This window comes from Lonchura striata, chromosome 10, assembly GCF_046129695.1.
Source record: "Lonchura striata isolate bLonStr1 chromosome 10, bLonStr1.mat, whole genome shotgun sequence".
NCBI lineage: Eukaryota > Metazoa > Chordata > Aves > Passeriformes > Estrildidae > Lonchura > Lonchura striata.
In genome coordinates, this window is record NC_134612.1 from 15,388,697 (window position 1) to 15,409,354 (window position 20,658).

At 37.8% G+C, this 20,658-nt stretch overlaps 2 protein-coding genes across 6 annotated transcripts in view; both read left to right on the forward strand.

Annotated features, from left to right (window-relative positions):
• ATP13A3 (ATPase 13A3) overlaps positions 1–14,395 on the forward strand; it is a 56,736-nt gene extending 42,341 nt beyond the window's left edge. For all 5 annotated transcript variants that reach the window (XM_021536864.2, XM_021536865.2, XM_021536867.2 and 2 more), the window contains 9 exons: positions 34–143; positions 982–1,078; positions 1,960–2,032; positions 2,835–3,012; positions 3,678–3,865; positions 4,283–4,371; positions 4,566–4,646; positions 8,315–8,404; positions 9,851–14,395. In XM_021536864.2, coding sequence (XP_021392539.1) covers positions 34–143; positions 982–1,078; positions 1,960–2,032; positions 2,835–3,012; positions 3,678–3,865; positions 4,283–4,371; positions 4,566–4,646; positions 8,315–8,404; positions 9,851–10,048 — 1,104 coding nt within the window. In that variant the 3' untranslated portion in view covers positions 10,049–14,395. The remainder of the gene's footprint in view (positions 1–33; positions 144–981; positions 1,079–1,959; positions 2,033–2,834; positions 3,013–3,677; positions 3,866–4,282; positions 4,372–4,565; positions 4,647–8,314; positions 8,405–9,850) is intronic.
• A 1,131-nt stretch (positions 14,396–15,526) lies between these two features.
• GP5 (glycoprotein V platelet) lies at positions 15,527–20,176 on the forward strand. Its single transcript, XM_021536789.3, has 2 exons — positions 15,527–15,569; positions 18,222–20,176. The coding sequence occupies exon 2, from the start codon at positions 18,248–18,250 to the stop codon at positions 20,174–20,176; it is 1,929 nt and encodes a 642-aa protein (XP_021392464.2). The 5' UTR covers positions 15,527–15,569; positions 18,222–18,247.
• Positions 20,177–20,658: the final 482 nt, after the last annotated feature.

A 20,658-nucleotide genomic window follows, 5' to 3' on the forward strand; every position in this document is an offset into this window, starting at 1 on the left:
TAAAATGATCTCTATTTCAATGTTATTTGGCAGGCACTGAAGAGGGCACATGGTGGTATATCTCTGTCTGAACTTGAGGCTTCTGTGGCATCACCATTTACTTCCAGGACACCCAGTATTTCCTGTGTGCCAAAGCTGATCAGGTAATGCCACTGACTGTGGATTTAAATGTGTCTGTGTAACTTATTTTGCATGCTTCCTTTTAGTATATATTTGATGCTGCAGGAAACCGGTGTAAATTACAGAACAATGCATACACTTCAGTGGTTCTGTTTCTTTACTGTAGATACTCTGAGTAAAACCCTGCCATACCATGATTTACTATTTTATTGTAAAATCTTTTGTCCATTTAAAGTTAATTTTTCAAAGCATGACTAAGCTTCTACACATTAGTCTTTAATTTTGTCTTAGTCACTGGTAGCTTCCATAACGGCTGTGTGTAATTGAAAGCAGTAAAAATCTTCAGATAATGGCTCAGCACTATAAAAAGTAGAAGACAAATTCTCTAAATAGCATTTGACCCTATTTTTTGACTCTAGAATTGGGACTTAGGTAATGATTTTGGATAAAGTTCAGCCAAAGAAGAATCAAGGGGTCTGTGGGGAGCTAATGAAGTAATGCATTATCAGAAACATTTCTGAGGTCAGCAGCTCTGTGGCTGACTGTGTGTTTATTCCGTCCATGCAGTAAACTAATGCTTCATAGATGCTTGTGTAAAAAGACTTTAATTTTAAAACCTCTGTTGAAAAACCACATGAAGTCCAAAGAGGACTGAAGTTAGGTGGTGGCTGAGTTCAGAAGACATGCCACAGCCAACTTTGATGTTGAGGGAAGTGTACCATTCTGACTCGTTTCTCTCATGTCTGTAGCCTAATGTCCCTCAAATTAGGTGTGTTTAATTGCAGCAAACATTTTGGTAGGCAGAACTTAACTGCTTGCACAGAAAGCTTTGTAGTTACATGATTGCATCTGTTTTGACAGGGAAGGCCGTGCTGCTTTAGTAACTTCCTTCTGTGTGTTTAAATTCATGGCATTATACAGCATCATCCAGTACATCACTGTTACTTTGCTGTATTCTGTAAGTATTCTGTAAATACCTATGCAGTGTCAACACAATTCAGAGATTTGAAAGTTGATAGATATTTAATACAAATTATTGCAAGTCCCTTTGAGTACAACATATTCATTCAAAAATATGTTTAGACTGAAAGTGTTGCTAGTATTTTGGGGTTTTTTTTCATATTAACTGTACAAAATACATGGTAATATCTTTTTAGAAAAGGCAATAACCAGTGGCTGTGAAAAGAAAAGTCTCTACAGTGAGAAGACCAAATAAGCATGCATACAAAGCAAAAATACAGGTTTCAATTATTTAAAAACTTTCAGCATTTTGAAATAGCCTAACTTATTTTGAAGAGCAATGCATTCCTTTTATGTTAGAATTGAAAGAAACTGGAATTACTGATTTGGGGAGGAAGCAAAATGGAATATTTCCTGTTAATATGATTGGTTTTATAATAGTGGCATGTAATAGAAATCCTGTATTTTAATTTGTATTCTGAGCAAGTTAAAGGTGCCAAATATTAAAGGACCTTTGAGGTGGAAATTTTGACAGCTTTATGAGTACATAGTAAGGCTATGGTGTTTAAAGAACTGTAGGCCTAAGATGTTACTGCATTGGTATGTAAAATTCAATAATATAATTTTGATTACAAACAAATTTGAACTACAAATAGCTTGTCCATCTTGAAAAGGAAATTGTTTCACACTGTGATACTTAAGGAATTGTTTTGTGAATTGTAGAGTATTCAGAACCCCAGCAGGTAAAAAAGGCCAGTTTGACACGACACTGTCTTGTTTATAGAAGGAAATTCAAATAATTAATTCTGTAAAAGTGTCAGTATAAATTTTTTGTGGTGTGAAGAAATTACCAATGTTTCATTTGTTGTTTCTCTCCAGATCCTGAGCAATTTGGGAGACTTCCAGTTTCTCTTCATTGATTTGGCAATCATTTTGGTGGTTGTCTTCACTAGTGAGTACTGAACTGAATTACCATTGTGGCTTCTGTGAACTACTTTTTGCTTGGTCAGATTTTCTTTAATATCTAATTACATGTGGTTTTAAGAAAACACTGTGACATACAGTGAAGATGTTATGACAATTACATCTGTGCATTCAGAAACCCAAACCACCACCGAGTACTGAATTAGATTAATCTGAAATTTGTGGAATGTCCTCAAGCAAGAAGCAGGTTGTGAGCTTGATCTTGGGGAACTAAGTCTTCACAGTACAGGAAGCCAATTTTGCAATCAAAACAGGAGTTACTGCAATATCATCTTGCTCAAATGTTTTGATTCCTTGCATTCTTACTTTGAACTTCTGTCCACAAAATGTTACACTCAAAGTATTGCCTAGTGTAACATTCAATTTCACATACAAGCCTAGCATTTAATTCATTAGCTAACAGTAGAATTCAGTTTTCAAATTTAATAAAAACATCTTAATTGAAGCAATGGCAGTCCAAAAGTGAGGAGGCAAGCTGTAAGTCCTTGTGCCAGACAAAGGGAATTTGGCCAGACACTACTAATTCCTTAAGTCTGATGGCTGCTACTGTCCCCTGCTGTGCTGTGCTGCTGGGGAACCAGCCTGTAGAAGGCACTGTGGCATTGTTCTAGGGCTCTGTGCTCTTTTCAAAGTGGTTTCACATTTGCAGTTCTGGACTGAATTTTAAAGTGATGTCATGAGCAAGCCATTCATCCCACAGAATGTGAACAGGATAACTCTTGAAAACCGTAATGATGCAATGTGTCATTTGTTTTTTGTTCTCTCTGCAGTGAGTCTGAACCCTGCTTGGACAGAGCTTGTTGCACGAAGGCCTCCATCAGGTCTTATCTCAGGTCCACTTCTGTGTTCCGTGTTGTCCCAGATCATCATCTGCCTTGCTTTCCAAACCTTGGGGTTCTTTTGGGTCAAACAGCAGTCCTGGTACAAGCCTTGGACACCAGACTCTGAGTAAGTGTTTCAGTGGCTCTCTGCAGGATACAGTAGTGATTGGAAAGTTATAGCAATAATGCTGTCTTCTTTTTTGAAGACTTTGAAAATAAAGCTTCTGTATTGCAGCTTATTAGCAATAGTCTGCTGATTTTTTGTGAAAAGCCTAATAATATATGGGAGCTACCCATGGCTGAAAAGCAAAATTGGGTCAGAGTCAGATGGCTTGGTCTAATGACTCTTCAGCTTTGGGACAGTTGAGGTAGAAGTTGGAAATTATTCAGATTTATTCTATTTCTTTTATATTATAAAGTTTTGCTTTCCTGTTAGAGTTACAGTAAATCAAATTCATATTTTTGAAAATGAAGAAGTGTTTTAATTTTTTTTTAGATTGCAGTATTTCCGTACCTGTCTCTGAAGTCTGTCTACAATGATTTACAACTGTTTTTAAACAGTTTATGTAGAAATTTTACTAACTGGCGGCATAAAAGAATTTGAAGCTCTGAATTCAAAAAAATTGCTACCTCCCTGCCACAGTTTTGAGTTATTTCTTGCTACCTGTAATATGTTCTCAAGTTTAAGCTTTTTTACTGCTGTAGCAATTTGTTCTGTCATTATTTTTGTAAATAAGTGGACCCTATTTGCTTCTTCTCCATAACTCAGTGTTTGATTTTTTTGTGTTGTAGTGCATGTAATGTGTTGGATGCCTGGAACACCAGCTCTGCACACCATGGGAATGAGACTATTCATGATGAACATTACATTAAAAATTATGAAAACACAACTTTGTTTTTTATATCCAGCTTTCAGTACCTCATAGTGGCAATTGTCTTTTCTAAAGGAAAGCCCTTTAGACAACCATGCTACAAAAATTGTAAGTCCTTTCTTAGTAGATACAGTTCCAAATAAAACTCCTAAGTGACTGTGCACTTGTTGACAATTCTGTTGTGCCACTTCAGAAGCAATAGTGTTGCTAGGATATCATAGTGGAGTTATTCTCTCATAATCACAGCTAGAAATAAGGAAATACTAAACCGTGTGGAGAATTTTGTGTTAATAGTTGTTTAATTTGTAGACGTACATGTGTATGTATATTTCGGCTCCACAAGTGAGCTTGTGAGGAGTCAGGCCTTCTCTCTATGGCTATAAGCACAAGTAATATTGCCCCCATTTTCCTGGAAGGGATTTAGGGGGAGACAGGCAGTAATGAACTCATGATACATATTACAACTGTCTAAAACTCTTGATTGTGAGATGGTCCAATTAAAATATTTTTTTTCTTCTTTTACAGTTCTGTTTGTTTTATCTGTTATAGTTCTTTATGTCTTCATATTTTTCATCATGTTGCATCCTGTTGAACCTATCGACGCATTTCTTGAGGTGAGAGTGAGCAGATCTGTGAGCGTGTCAGCCTCAGGCAGCTGATGGGCTGCCTTTGGGGCAAGTGGGAGCCCTGTAGATCTTTAGCTTCACATCACTGGGTGGGGAAGGGAGACTTTATCCTGCTGAGTCTGTTTTGGATGTGTGTTTACTTCACACGTGTGTTTCTAACCTCTGGCAACTTGTTTCCACAGCTTGTGTGTGTGCCACAGGAGTGGCGCCTAAGAATTGTCATCATTGTTGTTCTAAATGCAGTTGTATCTGTGCTGACAGAGGTAGGAAAATGCTTCTCTTTTAAGTGTTTCTTTTTGCATGGTGCATGTTTGTCTTTTATTTAGGTCACTCTTCACAGCATGCCAGTATGAGTGGCTGCTGTTTTCTTGTTAAGTGTGTATTTCTACAAATGTCCTTGTAAGCGAGATTTAAGGTGTCAAGATTTTATGTGTCTAAAGTTTAATTTCAAAATCTTTTTTATTAAAAGACGGGGGCTGGGAGGAAGTGAAAAGACTTAATAATTCAACTATTTCATATTAAAAGACTCCATTTTTATTTTCTGTGCTGCTTCAGAATAACAACATAGAGAACTATCTAAAATCCTTGGGGGGAGCCCCCCTTCCTTCATTTGGATCATACACATAGCTTATTGTTCAGAGTTATGCAGATCTGTCTGATATGATCAAAGTCCAGAAGTAGAGCTGTTCACACAAATCTGCTTTTTCCATCACTGAGCTTGTCTGAAGTCAATCACTCTGGATGTTGACCTCTTCTGCTGTAATTCCAGAGTTAATATGTGCAGAAACATGCCCTGCCTTTCATCCAGGTTCTTTGTTTTGTTTCCGAGAATCAAAGCTGGACAGATAAATCTTCCAGAAGAAGTCTGGATTCACAGTCAGTTATTTATTTCTGTGGTTAGTTTTTCTCCTTGGTAACTGACGTGTGATTTCCAACCTGAATATGTTTGGGTTTTGGTTGCAGTCATGAGTCACTTTTTTCCTGCAAGATGAAAAGGTCTTCCAACATTATCTAGTGCACACTACAATTATCTGTTTTTACTGTGTAGCATTTTCTACAGCTTCTAATCAGTATTTCCATTACAATGTGAGGGATTGCAGTCAATGTAACCAGCATAATACTTGCTTGGATCATATAATTTTGGTCTTCAAAGAGAACTGCAGCATTAATATTCTGTCCAATTGACATATTTTTTCCCTTTATTTGTGATCTAGTAAAAATTAACTCAAACAAAGGTTGTTTTTTCAGATATTTGAATCAAAATTATCAAGGTTTTGCTTAAAATGTTGTTCCAAATAGAATTTATAAAATACGGTCTTATGTTGCTGCCTATTGGAACATGTTTTTATGTTTTCATGTAGTAGGCAACAACTTGTTTTTCCCAAAATGTGTCAGTAGATACTAATTTTCTTGGCCTCTTGTCTTGTTGTCAACAAGTTTATCCACTATTTAAGCTCCTGTGCCTTTCTTATGTTGTCCTCTTGCTCTTCCTGTGATGTTTTTCCTTTATGGCCTTGAATTATTCCGGTTTTGTGGTGTTTTTTTTTTTTTTGTTTTTTTTTTTTGTTTTTTTTTTTTTTTTTTTTTTTTTGTTTTTGTTTTTTTTTTTTTTAATTAGTGAATGCTTAATAGTTTAGGGTTTTTTGACATTTTTTATTTCTGAAAAGTCAAATTTTATGTATTTTGCCATCTTTACCACTGAAACAAAACAGTTCTTCTGAAGCTTCAGAATTACAGCTTTTTTTGTCTTCTGATAAGATTAAAACAAGCCTAGACAGAAATATTTTCTTTAATTTCAATTTTCAGTCCATTGATAAAGGTTACTGAGAAAAATAAATTTACCATCTGCTTGAAAATTCCTTTGTTCTGCAGGTGATCTTATACTTTAACTTTTATAGAATCCGGTGTTGTTTCTGTTCTGGATGTGTAAGGGCTCCAGTAGGAATCTGTACAGGTTGCCATACCATGTATCAGCATGTGGCTCTGGGACAAATGATTCTCCTCTGGTTTAAATACCTGTTCATTAAGTTCCACTTCTGGGCTTTGTTGGTTGTCACATCAGCCTGAAAACTTGTGAATTTCTACTAAACATCACCTAATTAATATAATTACCTGCAGACTGTGTTCTTTCACCCAATGTTTCAAACCTCACCCCACTCTTTCCTGTGGAGATTTGAGTTAGCATCTTGTTTGTACACTTCAGTCATTTAACTTCCATTGCCAAAACTGCGGGGGTGATTTGACACATTTCTTCTAAACAGCATTCCAAATTTGTCTTGTTGCCTGTACTTTGGTAATAAAATAGAAGTATCTACTTCTTTGCACTAATTCTGTAGGCCGTTATGCGTTGTCTTAAACCAAGTTTCTCCCAGTTTGTAAGTGCAAGTTGAATGCTTTGTTATGGCAGACAAGCAGGTGTCCCAACAGAACTGTTGTGTAGCCATCCTCAAATCCCAAACCTTGTTTTACAGTACACACTTCACCTTCCATACCTTGAGCCCACCTCTTGAACTGCATTTGCTCAATTCCAGCTGTGTTACTCTACACTGTCAAGCTTTGGCATGTGGTGCCAGCTCCTTGGGTGCAGTGTAGAAATCCCAGGGTATTTCTTTCCTTCACTTCAAGTATAGCTCATTGTCTTTCTATCCTTATGTGCCTGGCTGGATTTTCTGCTCCCTCCACTACAGACCTGTGCCACAGGTCACATTCTGAATATTTGTGAGAGGCCACTGGTGGCAGCTCCTTCCATCTTTTAACAAGGTACCCTGTATTTCACCTAGAGTTTGTTCTGCTGAGAGCTATCCCTCAGGAACTGCCACTTTAAGTGTCTCATAATTACAAGATACGTGAGGAATTGGATCTTCCTTACTCACACTTGCCAGTGTGACACTTTTGTGTCACGTTATGATCATATGTAGTTTTGTCATTGCTTCTACAACAGGAGTAGTTTCTGACTGTGGTTGTTTTCTGTTTTCTGAAATGCCCTGAAAAGCTTTTGCTCTTTCCATGTGGGTGCCAGACTAAGTTCTTTCTACCATATGATAGAAAATACTGCACAACAAAGGCAGATCCTAGCAGCTGTTCCTCCTCACCCCTGATGCCTGATATAGACATGCTTAAACCAGAATGGCTTCAAAAACAAACATCTAACAAGCTGAAGATTTGTTGGCCGATGCTTTATAAAAGCACTATCAAATTCCGTTATTTTATAAAATCATAAGCGTTACAAAAGTCTGACTAATCAGCTCCCCATTTTCAATGGCAGCAATTAGTCAGATGTTAGAAATGGAATCTGTCCAAGGACCAGAGCTGTAGACTCAAAGTCATGGAAGGTATAGGTTCACACCTGTGTTGTCAGATTTGCTCAAAGCTCCTGAGTCTGCCCATGCATTTGTATGAGAATAACCAGATGTGCTCAACATACTGTTCAAGTTCTGCCCTCTTTTAAAAACCTGGAATTATACGTACTACATTTCTTCATTCTTGCTGGTGGCTCAGCTTTGCCACCCCACTGCTACTTTTCTGAGAATGTCCCAGATTTAAAAAAGACTATATAAAAAGCATAGCTCCAAGATGGTTTATGGGGAAGCTGCTCTAAGCACTCATGTCTTCATGTGGTGCTGCATGGGTTTTTAGAATATTGAAACTCATGTATATTTATGTTTTTACCCATATCAATGGATGCGGTTTTAGTCATTGTTTGCTGTTAATTTTAGAGTACATGTTCATATCCCTAAATTTTGTGTGAGCACATTAGAAATGAAAATGTTTATCGCAAAAGTATCGACAAGTAGCATAAACTCTCCGTGTTGCTTGCCACTGGATTAGTTCTGGCTAACACACTGTTTCAGATTTTATTTGTAATGTGCACACTAACAACAAATGATCATTAGTTTCTTTAACTCTTCCCACTCACTGTAATGTCTCACAGAATGTCCTCCTTGATATGATCCTTTGGAAGGTTGTGTTCAATCGAGACAAACAAGGAGACTCTCGCCTCACCATACCCCAGCCGCCTCAGGTTGGAGACGAGTATTTTGCTGTCATAATTTGAGTGCATGTGGATTAATTTGGTTTTCTCTCTTATCTATAAGTGTCTGTTGCTTTATCTTTAGCTTAAGTCTGCTTAAATTAGATTTCTGTAATTGGAATATTAAAAGTAAAGGCTTCTGGGTTTATATTTTTTTCTGTATTGACATTAAAGAATTTAGTGTGTGTGCAAGAACTGTGAAGCAAACCTAGAGTATTGCTTTAAGACTTTTCTCACTTCATCTTTAGTTTCCATATTAGTAAATTTTATTTGTGATGCCACAAGTTATTATGCTAGGACTGGGAACATCTTGATTTACTTAGAAGCAATTAAAATAAATTAATTTGGTTTAGAGTTCTAGGTCCTTGTCTGAGAGTAGTAATGTTCAGCATGTACAAATGAAACAAAACAAGATGGCAAATGAAAATACTCTATTACTTCTAAAAGGTTTTTTAGGTGACCATGAATTTTGGTGTGGTCTGCCCCTCTGCTGTTAATGCATGAAGGGAATCTACATGACTCACATAAAAAACAGCTTTACTTTAAGCCTGTTCGCTTATTACTTTTGGCTGATTGTACATTCTTGCTTGCTACAATTATAGTGGTTTGTTTCTCAGCACTAAATTTTATTAAATATATTCACTTCAGATTTACATTTGTCCTTTTGAGGCTGTTGTAGAACAAATTGTTTTGTGGTCACTGAAGAATGGAAACTGTGCTCAAGGCTCACATTTGCTTCAGTTCACCAATTGATAGACATTTAGAGCATGATGAAAACTACGGAATATATTGCCATTAAAATGCCAGCCCTGCAGACTACAGGTGCTCTCTGAGACATGAGAGGGATTCAGTCTCAAGAATAAGGAATGGTGTTTCTCCTCCCCAGCTAATTAAATTACATGCATTTAAGACTGAGAGAGGAAGCATGGGGAGGAAGTCTTAAGTTTAGTAGTTTGTCTTTTTTAATAGCTATTAATACCTGCACTATATAGATTTCACAAGCCAAGAAGTTAATTCTGTTACTTTTGTCTGACTGGCTGCCTTCAGTTTAACAATTCATGACTTTAAAAGTGTTTTGGGAATTTAGGAATTTGCTTTTTCTAGACCAGACTTTTATTCTCTAACAGTATAATAATTTATTGTTTTCTGTTCTATCTGTGATTACTGAAATGACTATAAAATAGGAATTAAAACTGTTGGTGGTCTTAAATGTTACAACAGTGTGAAATATTTGGTTTTTTCATAATGTTTTTTGGATGTCATTGCTACCATAGTATAGGAGAGATGGCCCAGGAGAAGAGTTTCTGTACCACAGGTTCAATCCAATGTGATAATGAACTAGTAAATTGAAGACTGAAATAATAGATTTTTTTTACTGTATTGTTACTGACTTTTTTGTTATGGTAATCCAGTTTTCAAATCTGTTCACTTGTGCAGGAGGCTGGGGACCGCTGTGGAGTCTGTTTCCTTTCTTCCCTGTTTGGTTGTAGAGAGAAGACACCAAAAGCCAAGTATATGCACCTAGCTCAGGAACTGCTGGTAGATCCAGAATGGCCACCAAAACCCAGGACAACAACAGAAGCAAAAGTACCATCCCAAGAAAATGGTTCATATCAAATCATCTCTGTAACGTAGCAGTGGATCTTGGTGGCATGTCTCTTTAGTAGTATTCAGAAGAATGTAATTTTAAGGCTTTATTTGAAACTGCAGTGTGCTAAATGTCAAATTCTAATGCAGATATTTCCAACTGTTTTGTCTCTCTGAATACAAAATTCAGAGCCAGGCATCTTAATGGCTATACATTTTAAAAATGTAAGTTACCTTAGGCAGAACAAAAATTGTGTTTCCTTCCACCTTCTTTCAGATTTCATTGTTCCTAAATGAGATGCATTTGAAGGTTTAAACTGCAGGGCAGTTAAAATAGGTTCACATTATATGCCTGGAATATCTTAATAGTTGTTCTAACCTGCTTATCTGGGCATGTGTTCATGTAAACCCTATGATGTGATGGTTTCATGGCTGTACTAGAGGTGCATAATAACCTTGTCATGGTTTGGGGTTTTTTTGTGTTTGTCTTTTTGATTGGTTGGGGTAATTTTGTTTGTTTAGTTGGTTTTTATTTGACTGATGAAAAGTTTTGTGCCTCAGAACGGTTCTAAAGTTTGTGTGTGTGTACCTCTAAGTTTGTCTCTATTAGTAAGGAGTGTTTCCAGGTGTAATGTTTGAGTTCTAAGTTCAATTCTTTAGTCTGCCACAGCAGGAATTGGGAATGCTGTAGAAGCAATATGCTCTGTCCTTAAGAAATAAGCACATTGCTTTCATGTGGATTCTTGACTTCTCTTCTAGCTAACCACAGGGAAGGCTTAGGTGGCCTCCAGGGGAGGAGCCATTTGGCTACACTCTAAAATTTTTGGTGAAAGAAGGATGGAGAATCTAAACACTTTCTTCTATGTCATGTTTTATTGCATTTAGCTATGCATTTCTCCACAGACCTTGCTTTTTCCAGCAGAAGGGTTGGATTATCCCTTTGTGGACCATGTTTTATTTGTAAATCTAAAGATAATTTTCCTATATACCTTCAAGTAGTAAGGCCAGAGTTACTGCTGCAAGGGATGTGGGAGTGGGAGGGGAGGTATTGTCACATGCCCACATGTGGGATTTGTGCACATTAAGAGCACAGGCATTTCAAAGAGTCTGCCAGTGTCTTAGGTGCTACATGTAGCTGTATGAAACAAAATTAAGAGAAAATTGAGCTAAAGTCTGTCTTGCTGCAGAACTATAAGGCTTATGCAGATTTTATTTATTTTAAAAAAATTAAAAATAAAAGCTTGTATCACCACTAATGCTGCTTAAGCACTAGGGGTAGCCATACATCATTTTGCCATGAGGCAGTATCAGAACACAAGACCACTAGAAAAATAGGTCTACAAAGAAGTAGAAGCAGACAGCACTTTGACTTGCAAGGCTTAAAACTTTTTTGTTGGGTTTGTTGTTTTTTTTTTTTAACTATAAATTACTTATCTTGAAACCATTGTAAACTTTGTAAAGGTTTGGAAAAGTCTTCCTTAGTATCTTTGGGAAGAAGATAAATATTGAGTCTTGATCAGTCTATTTTTTAACAAGGGCAACTAACTGGTCCAGACACCTCCAAGCTTTAGGAGATCTGGGGTCTGAAGAAGTCATGATTCTGTAGAGATCCTTTAGAGAAGGAAGTGGGGTCCTTTAGAGTAGTTGTGGAATGAGGGCCCCAGACTCACTGGCTGGCTGGGATTGTTTTGAAGTGTGTACATTCTGATGATGGATTTTGAGGTTTTGATGTTAGGGATTTTTTTTCTTTCTTTTTTTCCTTTGTCTTTTTTTTTTTTTTTTTTTTTTTTTTTTCTGGGTTGTCTTGTTTTGTTCTTTTAAATTCCTGTGGAGACAATTCCATTCCAGCCTTGTTTTAATAAGCACAGTTTTTCAGATCAGGCCCAATTCCCTTGTGCTGTTCCATAAAACAGGATGGACAGTGTGCCCTGCTGCTCATAGAATCATTAAGGTTGGAAAAGACCTTCAAAATCATCAACCATTAACCATGTTAATGTCAATCATGTTGTGGTTTCTGCAGTGTTGAATATACTGTGCCAACAGGGAATTTAAAAGTGGTGCTAAATGGTTTGGAAGACCTTTTCCTAGAACTTGGTTGTTGAAGTTATTGCTCCTCCTAAATAGTATGCATATGGGTGTACTATCTTCCAGTCCAGCTGTCAACTCTTTTCCTGATTTCTCTTGTTGTTGTTTGTTTTTGAGGAGTGGAGCAGGGGGAAAGGGGGAAGTGGTTTTCTTAGCATTCATTCAACAGAGCAAGGTTCTTATTATCCTGGCTTCATAAGGTCATAAATATTGAACAACAATGGTGGCTTTTAAAGGGTCTGCAGACATTGGGTACATTAATTAGTCGTGAACCTGAGTCAGTTGGCTAATTTCTGCCAATGTTGATTTTACAAAATCTTTGTAGGATGGAATAACTGATGAAGAATAATTCTTAGCTGCGTAAGTAGTATTCAAATCTAAACAAAAATAATATTTTAGTTGAAAAATATTGTGAAGCTATGCATCTTGGACCTGGGAGCTGTGACTTATCCTTAAGCGCATAAGCTTCTTCTTTCCATTTCACTGACCATTTTAGATTTGCTGTTTCATGAGAACTGAAAGGAAATATTTGTCTGTCCCTTTTATATGCTTTTGCTTAATACTTTCCTAGATACTGATAATTTTTCTTGGCTTATTTGGTTTCTGAAGCTAGTTTTTCAGTCTTATTCTAGTTTATTAGACTTACCTATAAAGTGAGGAGGAAAACAGCTCATTAAGGTGGGCTTGTCTTTGGAGAACATTTTAGGGAACTCTTCCTAAAACAGAAATTGTCAAGTGTCTCCACTTAACTGAGTGACTAATGGCTCATGAGCACAGTAAACTTGAGTGTTTTGCAAATGGGAGCTTGTTTCCTCCAGGTCTGAGTTCAGGGTTGGTAAATGATCCTGGGTTGCATGCTTGAGCTCTGACGCTTAGTTGAGAATAATAAATCAGCTTTTCTGAGAATCTGTCTTGTTATTGCAAGTTCAGCCACAAAATAAGCTTTTGCATTTTCTGCAATTATTGGGATTTATGCCTTCCTGCCCAAGAGCTGAATTTGACCACCTATCATTTTTCTCATTTTGAGCAGTTTAGTTTTTCTGGTTTTCAGAAATGCAGCAAACTAGATCTGGACTAACGCATTCAGTTTCTGTTTTGAAGTAAGATGAAATTAATTTTGTAGTGAAAAATCTCTTTCAGTGTTCATCTTGGAAATCTAAATTCAGGTGAACAGACCAAGTTAGTGAGCTCCACTAGATACTGGGTAGACATTTTCTTCCTGCTGTATATTTTGGCCTTATGTTGAGGAGTTTGATTTATTCTTAAATTATTTGTGTATGCAGACTTCAATCTGTACGTATTTTATTTTGATGTATTAGGATTTGTAAATATTACTGATTTTTAAATATTATTTATGCACATACTTAAAGGACTGGTCTATCCAGAAAAGCAGTTGCTAAATAATAAATATTACTTTTTAGAAGTAAATTACAAGATCATGAAATTGTATATCCCTCAGGGTTTTTTAAAGATTTTTTTTCCTTCCTTTCCCTTCAGATTCAATTAGCAGTAACTCTAGTTTCATGTACTATAGAGCTAAATCTACTGTAAAAAGAAAATGCTGCAAATTATGCTTGAATAGAAGCGGCTGAAAAAACCCACAGAACTGACTGTCCGTATTCATCATAACTTTAAATTGGAAACTCTTACTCTTGCACTTTTTAAACAGTTGTTGGATTTTTAATTCTATTTATTTTCTTCTTTCTTCATGAAGGTTGTGCTGAACAGTCATCCCAAATTGGGTAAATAATCCTGTACTGTATATGTGTATATGCAGTATAATACTAAGCAGATGTGGAGTCCTTTTTATGCTGCAAATTTTTAATGCTTATGTTGGTCATCACAAAATGAGAGAGCTCAAGTCCTAGGATTTCTCCCATGAAATTCTGAACTGTAAACTTAGGGTTTTGTATGTCTAAGGGAAAGCTGTGGGTTTTTGACAATTTTTAGAGTCTTGAATATGTTGATTTTATATACAGCAAAGCTTCAGGTTTTTAAAACTATTTTCAACAAACTGCAGCTTGTTTAATAATTATGTGAACCAGAAACTACTCAGTTTGTCATTAATTCCTCAAGCCTAACACAGATTAAAATGTTCATCATTACAGCACTCTCTAGAAGCTCAGCTTCCTTTTATTTTTAAATCTGAAATGATACTACATCTTTGTATTTAAAATATGTATTGCTGCTCTAGAATGGTACCCTGTTGTCAAAAGGCATACATAAATAACTGTACAATAGAATTGTAAATAAACCTGTAAATCATTTTTGTGACTGAAGCTCTTTGAAAATAAAATTAAAATGAACGGATATTTTAACTCTTCTCATTAGTTTCATGGAATTGTTTTAATTATTCTTTATAGAATTAGGTGCAAATCTTGTTGAAGAACACAGACTTACTCCCTCTGATGTCATGGATATGTTGTTCAGTGCCTCTGTGTTTCTGCAGATAGGGGTGGGGAGGGTGCCTGCTGTGTTAGTGTTCTGCAGGGGATCACGCTGAGCAGCTCTTCCTGGTGGCTTATGAGAGCCATTCTAAAGCCTTGTACAAGTGATAGCAGCTTGTTTCCACCTTTGGTTATTCAGATGTTCCTTCTCTTTGGACATGTGGGAGGCATGATCTGAGCTGTCACCATTGTCACAGTCATCTTCAGAAAAATCATGAGGAAATGAAGACACCTTTTCTGTCCTAGGCTCACCTTCCGTTGAAACAGTCATTGGCAGAGCATATTATTTTACATTTGAAGACAAGATACTTAAAATACCTTTTTACTTAACAAAAACGTAATCTTTCAATTTCAAGCTTCTATTTTTACAACTTAGCTTTTCTCTTTCAGAATCTTACAGGTTTTAGGTTTTACTGGCCTGCCACTCCAGAGGACTTTGAGGCAAAACAGAAACTAAATGTGTCAACCTTGGAATGCTTAGCCAAAGCATTAAGTAAAAAGCCCCTTCATTCCTTACTGAAATTGCTTTGACTCCAATCCTGCAAGAAATTAAAAGTCAGAGCAGCTTTATGAATGTAGGAGCACTTGGTTTAAAGTGGATGTTTCCATTCCTTCAAACTCTATTTAGCAGACCAGTGACAAATTTGACCTTTCTGATCACATCTCACATTGAAATGTAGATTTCGGACTTCACTCAGATTTGCTTTGGGTTGGCTGAAACACATACTCCAATATCACTGCCAAAGAAGCTGCAAGTGGGTTTTCTGCTGTCAGGTGTGTGACTTAAAACTTTCTCCTGTTACCTGAGTGGCTTCAAGCCCTACTTTTGGAGTTACATACAACCTGTGGAAGTTGGTTGCTTGAACAATTGTAGGCAAAAATCTGCTCAGAAGCTTTAAATATTGTTTGGCCTTTGGCCTGGCTCAGTAACTGGGCAAACACGGGTGACAGTGTTATCTAGAGGATGCGTTTTGCTGTTTTACTTCCCATTTAAAGTGCAGTGTCATGGTGAAGCCTGATTGCCTGCTCTGCTCCTAGTAAGTTCCTTTAAAAAGCAGATAAGTTTCTAAGGTACAGCTCAAAATTCCCTTTTCATGCTTGTATGAGTTTAGGAACTTGCAAGACACTAAAAGAGGTAAGCGCCACTGTAAGCAAATACATGTGCTCAGTGTTCTGTATGTTCAAAACTGATTTGAGACTTCTGAGACAATAACAGAATTAATGTATTAATGCTTCTGGCATCCTTTTGTAGTCTTGAGAAATATTACTGCGGGGAGAGGGGGCTGAAAGGGAACGAGGCTGTAGACCAGACCTTGGTATATGAGCAGCCAGGCTTTTTTGGAATGCCAGGTGTCACAGGAGGGTTTGAGTGAATTTTAATGCATGGGAACATATAATTATGATCTTTATTGTGGGTATTACTGTAATCTGTACTGTTAAAATCTTTAAATGTTTTTTCAGAAAAGACTGTTAGCAGCTCTAGATGTTGGAGATTGGTAGGCTTGTCCAGTTCTTGTGGCAGCACTAAAAACCTTCATATCTTGCAAAGAATTTCTACCATTTTGCTGTTTGTTTGTCAAAACTAGTGCTTTCTAGCATTTCTGAGCATCTCATTGTCTTCTTGTATACTCTCTTATCTTTTGCTAAAAGACCAGGAAAGCAGTCATCACAAACCTACAGGCTAGTGTTAGTCTGTTTCTGATTTTACAGAGTGGCCTGTAGTCACACCTTCCAAGGGACCTGCATTTGCAGTTTCTAGCATAACAAATGGGGGGGGTTTCTATCCATTTGGTTCTCTAGATCCTTGCTTCTCTCGTCTAACTACATCCTGTAGTTCTGTGGTCTTGAGTTGTTGGTGTAGGTTAAGATGTCAGTCAGGGCTTGAAAGAAATTTTTTAATGTGTTTCTGGACGGAGGGTTCTGCTTGGGATAGGTAGAATCAGGGACAGGCTGAGTTAGAAATTTATTGAGGTTAAAGCATCACTGGCTTATGACAGAGAGTTTTGGGGTAGGGAGGATTACTAGGAGGGTGAGATTCTCTGAAAGGTTCTTGTTTGACACGTGAAAGACTTTAGGAGGAGTGAAATCTCTTGCTATTTTTTGGTGATGCCTCTGTCTCATTCAATGAGTTGTGAAAAACCCACTGAAATCTTGCTTTGTGGCACCATGTTGCTGGTCATTGAGAACCCTAAATGCTGTGTCCTTCCCTTCTTGAGGGAGAATTAGAGATTTTACCAGACTTCAGTACTCTGCTGAAGCTGAATAATTTTTATTTTTTAAATAACTCCCTTTTGCTCTCTCTCTCTCTCTTTTTTTTTTTTTTTTTTTTTTTTTTTAATGCAGCAGCTAGTTTGGACATGCAGCTGTTTTGGGTCCATTGTGGTATGTCAGCAGTTCAGGTACCTGAGAAGTTCTCCTGTTCTTCCTGACTTCTCTTGAAGTGAAGGAGGTTGTACCCAAGTCTGTCTATGGGATTGGTATGGGAGAGCTTCATTCTTGCCCCTGAAAAAGAGAATCTGGGGATGGAGCCTTCCTCTCCCCCCATGTTCCTAGTGCAGAGGACTGACATTGTGTCAGCTATCCCAGTTACATCTGTGGAAGTTGTGTATCTATTCCAGTGGTCCCAGCTGCTGCTTATTCTGCTGTTCAGCCAGTGCTTGACATCCAGGTTCTGATACACTTGGGCTTGTTGATTTCATTGAGGAAATATTTCTAGACTGTGGCTTTCTGTTTGCTTTGCTCTTTTAAATATTATTTATACCTACAATGATTGCTTTCCTGTTTGTTTGGGAATGTATGCAGCTTTCCAACTTTGTTGTGTGTTTCATGCAGATGTACCTTTATTGCTACAACTTCCCATCTAATTTTGTGCACGTCTTTCCTCTCATTTCATTGTACTTCTGATACCACTGCTGATAGCTTGGCATTGTGTTAAGCTGTTGAAATGAGGCTTGTTGGTTATCAGAGGCTCACTACTGTCCTGTGCCATATGGGGTCTTCTGTGTTATTTCAGGCTGTGTCAGAAATAGCCTGTTCCTTCTTGTGTGTTCCTGGGTTGTTCCAAGAAGCCATCACTTGAAAATGCTGAGACAGGATTTAACTGGATGGTGCTGTTTTGCTTTTCACCACTTAAAGTACAGGACAACCTTTTTACCTCCATTGTCTATTTTTGCAGGCTAAACTTTATTTTTAAACCTCAGATAACTTACAATGGAAAAACACAGTGAGTGAAGGACCTTTTGATAATTTTTGAGAATATTTTTGGCATGTAATTTAGTATAATATACTAAACCTTGTCTAGTGGAAGATGTCCCTGTCAGATGGAAAGAGATGATCCTTAAGGTCCCTTCCGACCCAAACCTTTCTGTGATTCTGTAATGCTTTTCTGTTCAAATAAATGCATGTCTTTTGACTACTTAAGGGTTTCATCCTGATTTTTGTCTGCTTTTATTATAGTTAATTGGTACAGATAGACAAGGAATACTTGATTTACAAAAGTTAATTTATCTGTACTTCTCCGTGTAAGCTGAGCATGTCAGAAATAGTCGACAATAAAAGATTTTGAAGTTTGCTTTCAAGGCAAAGGAAATGTTGTACACATTTGCAGGTTTATGATACAATCACACATCTTTGTGAGCTGCTAAGTTACCTATGATCAAATCCTGATTCTCTCTTATCTCTTGTAACAGCTAATGTTTCTGGCACTTCAACAAGGATGTTGGTGTTCCGTTTGTCAGTGATGATCAAGCTTTTCTTCCAGTTGGATGCATCTATTTGTCCTGAGAAGTGTGACTGCTCTTCAAAAAATGCAATTTATTGCTCTGGCCCCCACATAAAAGACCTGGAATTATTAAATCTGCCTTGCAACATGACAGAAATTCACATAACAAATGCTAACGTATCATACTTACAGGATGTTTTTGCTAGGATGGCAGAACTGCAGCATCTCATCCTGTCTTCAAACAACATAGCTCTGGTTTCACCAATGGCTTTTAAAGGCTTGGGAAGGCTAAAAGTTCTCAAACTGCTAGATAATAAGCTGGTTGAACTTCCCCCAGAAGCATTTGATGACATGGTGCAGCTTCAGCAATTGATCATTGAAAGTAACAGGCTGAAATCTGTTGTGGAAAATCTGTTTGACAAACTGGCTGGTTTGCAGGAACTTTATTTGAACAAAAACCAACTAACAGCACTTCCCAGTGGTGTGATGAAGAACCTCACCAAACTCAGAGTACTGAACTTGTCAAGAAATTACTTAGCAGCATTGCCTAGAAATATATTTAGTGCATTAGCCAGGCTTGAGAGGCTGATGCTGTATATTAATAGGCTGTCTTCAATAGAGTCTGGTATATTTGATAGCCTGAAGGAGCTGCAGGAGCTTTTCCTGCATTCCAATAATATCCATTCCATTGCTCCTGATGCATTTAATTGTCTTCACAAACTGAGAACCCTGACACTCTCCAGAAACAGACTTCAGGTTTTGCCTTCTGGCCTTTTTTTGCACTTACATGACCTGTCTAAACTGACCTTGTACAGGAACCCACTGAAGACTCTTCCAGAAGTGCTGTTTGGGGAGATGAGGCATCTTGGTAGCCTTTGGCTATATCACACAAAGCTCTCCACAATACCAGATTTTGTGTTCAGTAACTTGACAAATTTAGAGCTTCTTGTGCTGAGTTTTAACCCAGAGCTTACGGTTCTTCCTAGGAATGTATTCAGTGGCCTGACTGAGCTGCGGGGCCTTTCTCTCCATACAAGTAATATTTCCATTTTGCCAGAGGGAATCTTTTTGAGTCTTCAGAAACTGCAGAACATTTCCCTCTTTGATACAAAGCTTGAGGTTCTTCCTAGAAACCTCTTTCATAATCTCAAGCACCTCCAGAAAGTTTACCTGAATAGTACTAACCTGCAGTCTCTCCCTGCAGACTTCTTTACTGCTTTACCTGAGCTGGAAGAAGTTGTCCTCGATGACAACCCTTGGAAATGCGATTGCCAAATTCTTGGCTTCCGAGAATGGCTGCAAAAGAGCACAGCAATAGTTAAAAATGTGCCATCTCTGATGTGCCACAGCCCAGTGGCACTGCAGAATACTTCTCTTGTGTCTCTAAGCATCGATGACCCACAGTGCCTGCCAACCACAGCTATGACCTATCAGACATTCAGCTCAACTTATTCACAGACTTTGACATCTCCTGTGGCAGAGCACTTCACATCATCTCGGGAGACTGCTGTAACAGTGCTGTCTGACATGGAAATCACCAGCACACCCACATCAATTCTTTCTGCAGCTCCAGGTTTTACCTACTCCCATGTTGAAGATGTTGGACAACCTGGGTTACATTTCTCAGATGTTCCTGTCCAAGCTTCTCCCAGCATTATAGCACAAACCAACAGTGTCAGAGGGACAGATTTAACTACTCTTGTCTGGTGGGATGAGTTTCCAGCCCACAGCAGTGCTAAACCCTATTTTAATACCAGAGTTACTTATTGCCAGCTATTCTTGTGTGTTCACTGTTTGATTTTAACACTCCAGTCTGCAGTCATTGTGCTCAGTCTGTATGTGATAGGTAACACCAGGCAACTCTTGCACTCCAGAAATAATCCTGCTCAGCCTGTAGTTTTGATAAGAATATTAAGAAGATAGAGAAATCTAGCCCAATAAAGAACTGGAAGTGTTGCTTTGGATGCTTTTTGAACATTTGAGCAGTTAATACTCGATTCAGATCTGGATTACAGCTCTTCATAGCAAAGACCATGAGGACCTTGTCTTTATAGCATAATGAAAATTAACTTTATGCATCTTGCAGCATTTGCCGAGAACGGCTCTAGTCACTGTAAATTGCTACAGCACTTAATGCACAAACCCAGAGGGCAAGGTGGAAGTACTGTGGTCACCTCTGCACCTGTGCCATGGGTTTCCTTGGAGTGCTGCCCTGTCCCCTGCCAGAGGCTACTGCCTGCTGAGTGTTCACTGCTCAGGTGGAGTGCCATCAATGGAGGAACAACAAAGGAACATGGCTTCAACTGTGCTTTAGAGATCACCCAACGTACTTCAATAATATTATTTCCTCTACTGCCTGCAATCTTTTGTCTCCTTACTGAAAAGACAAATGGTGGTTTTGGGAG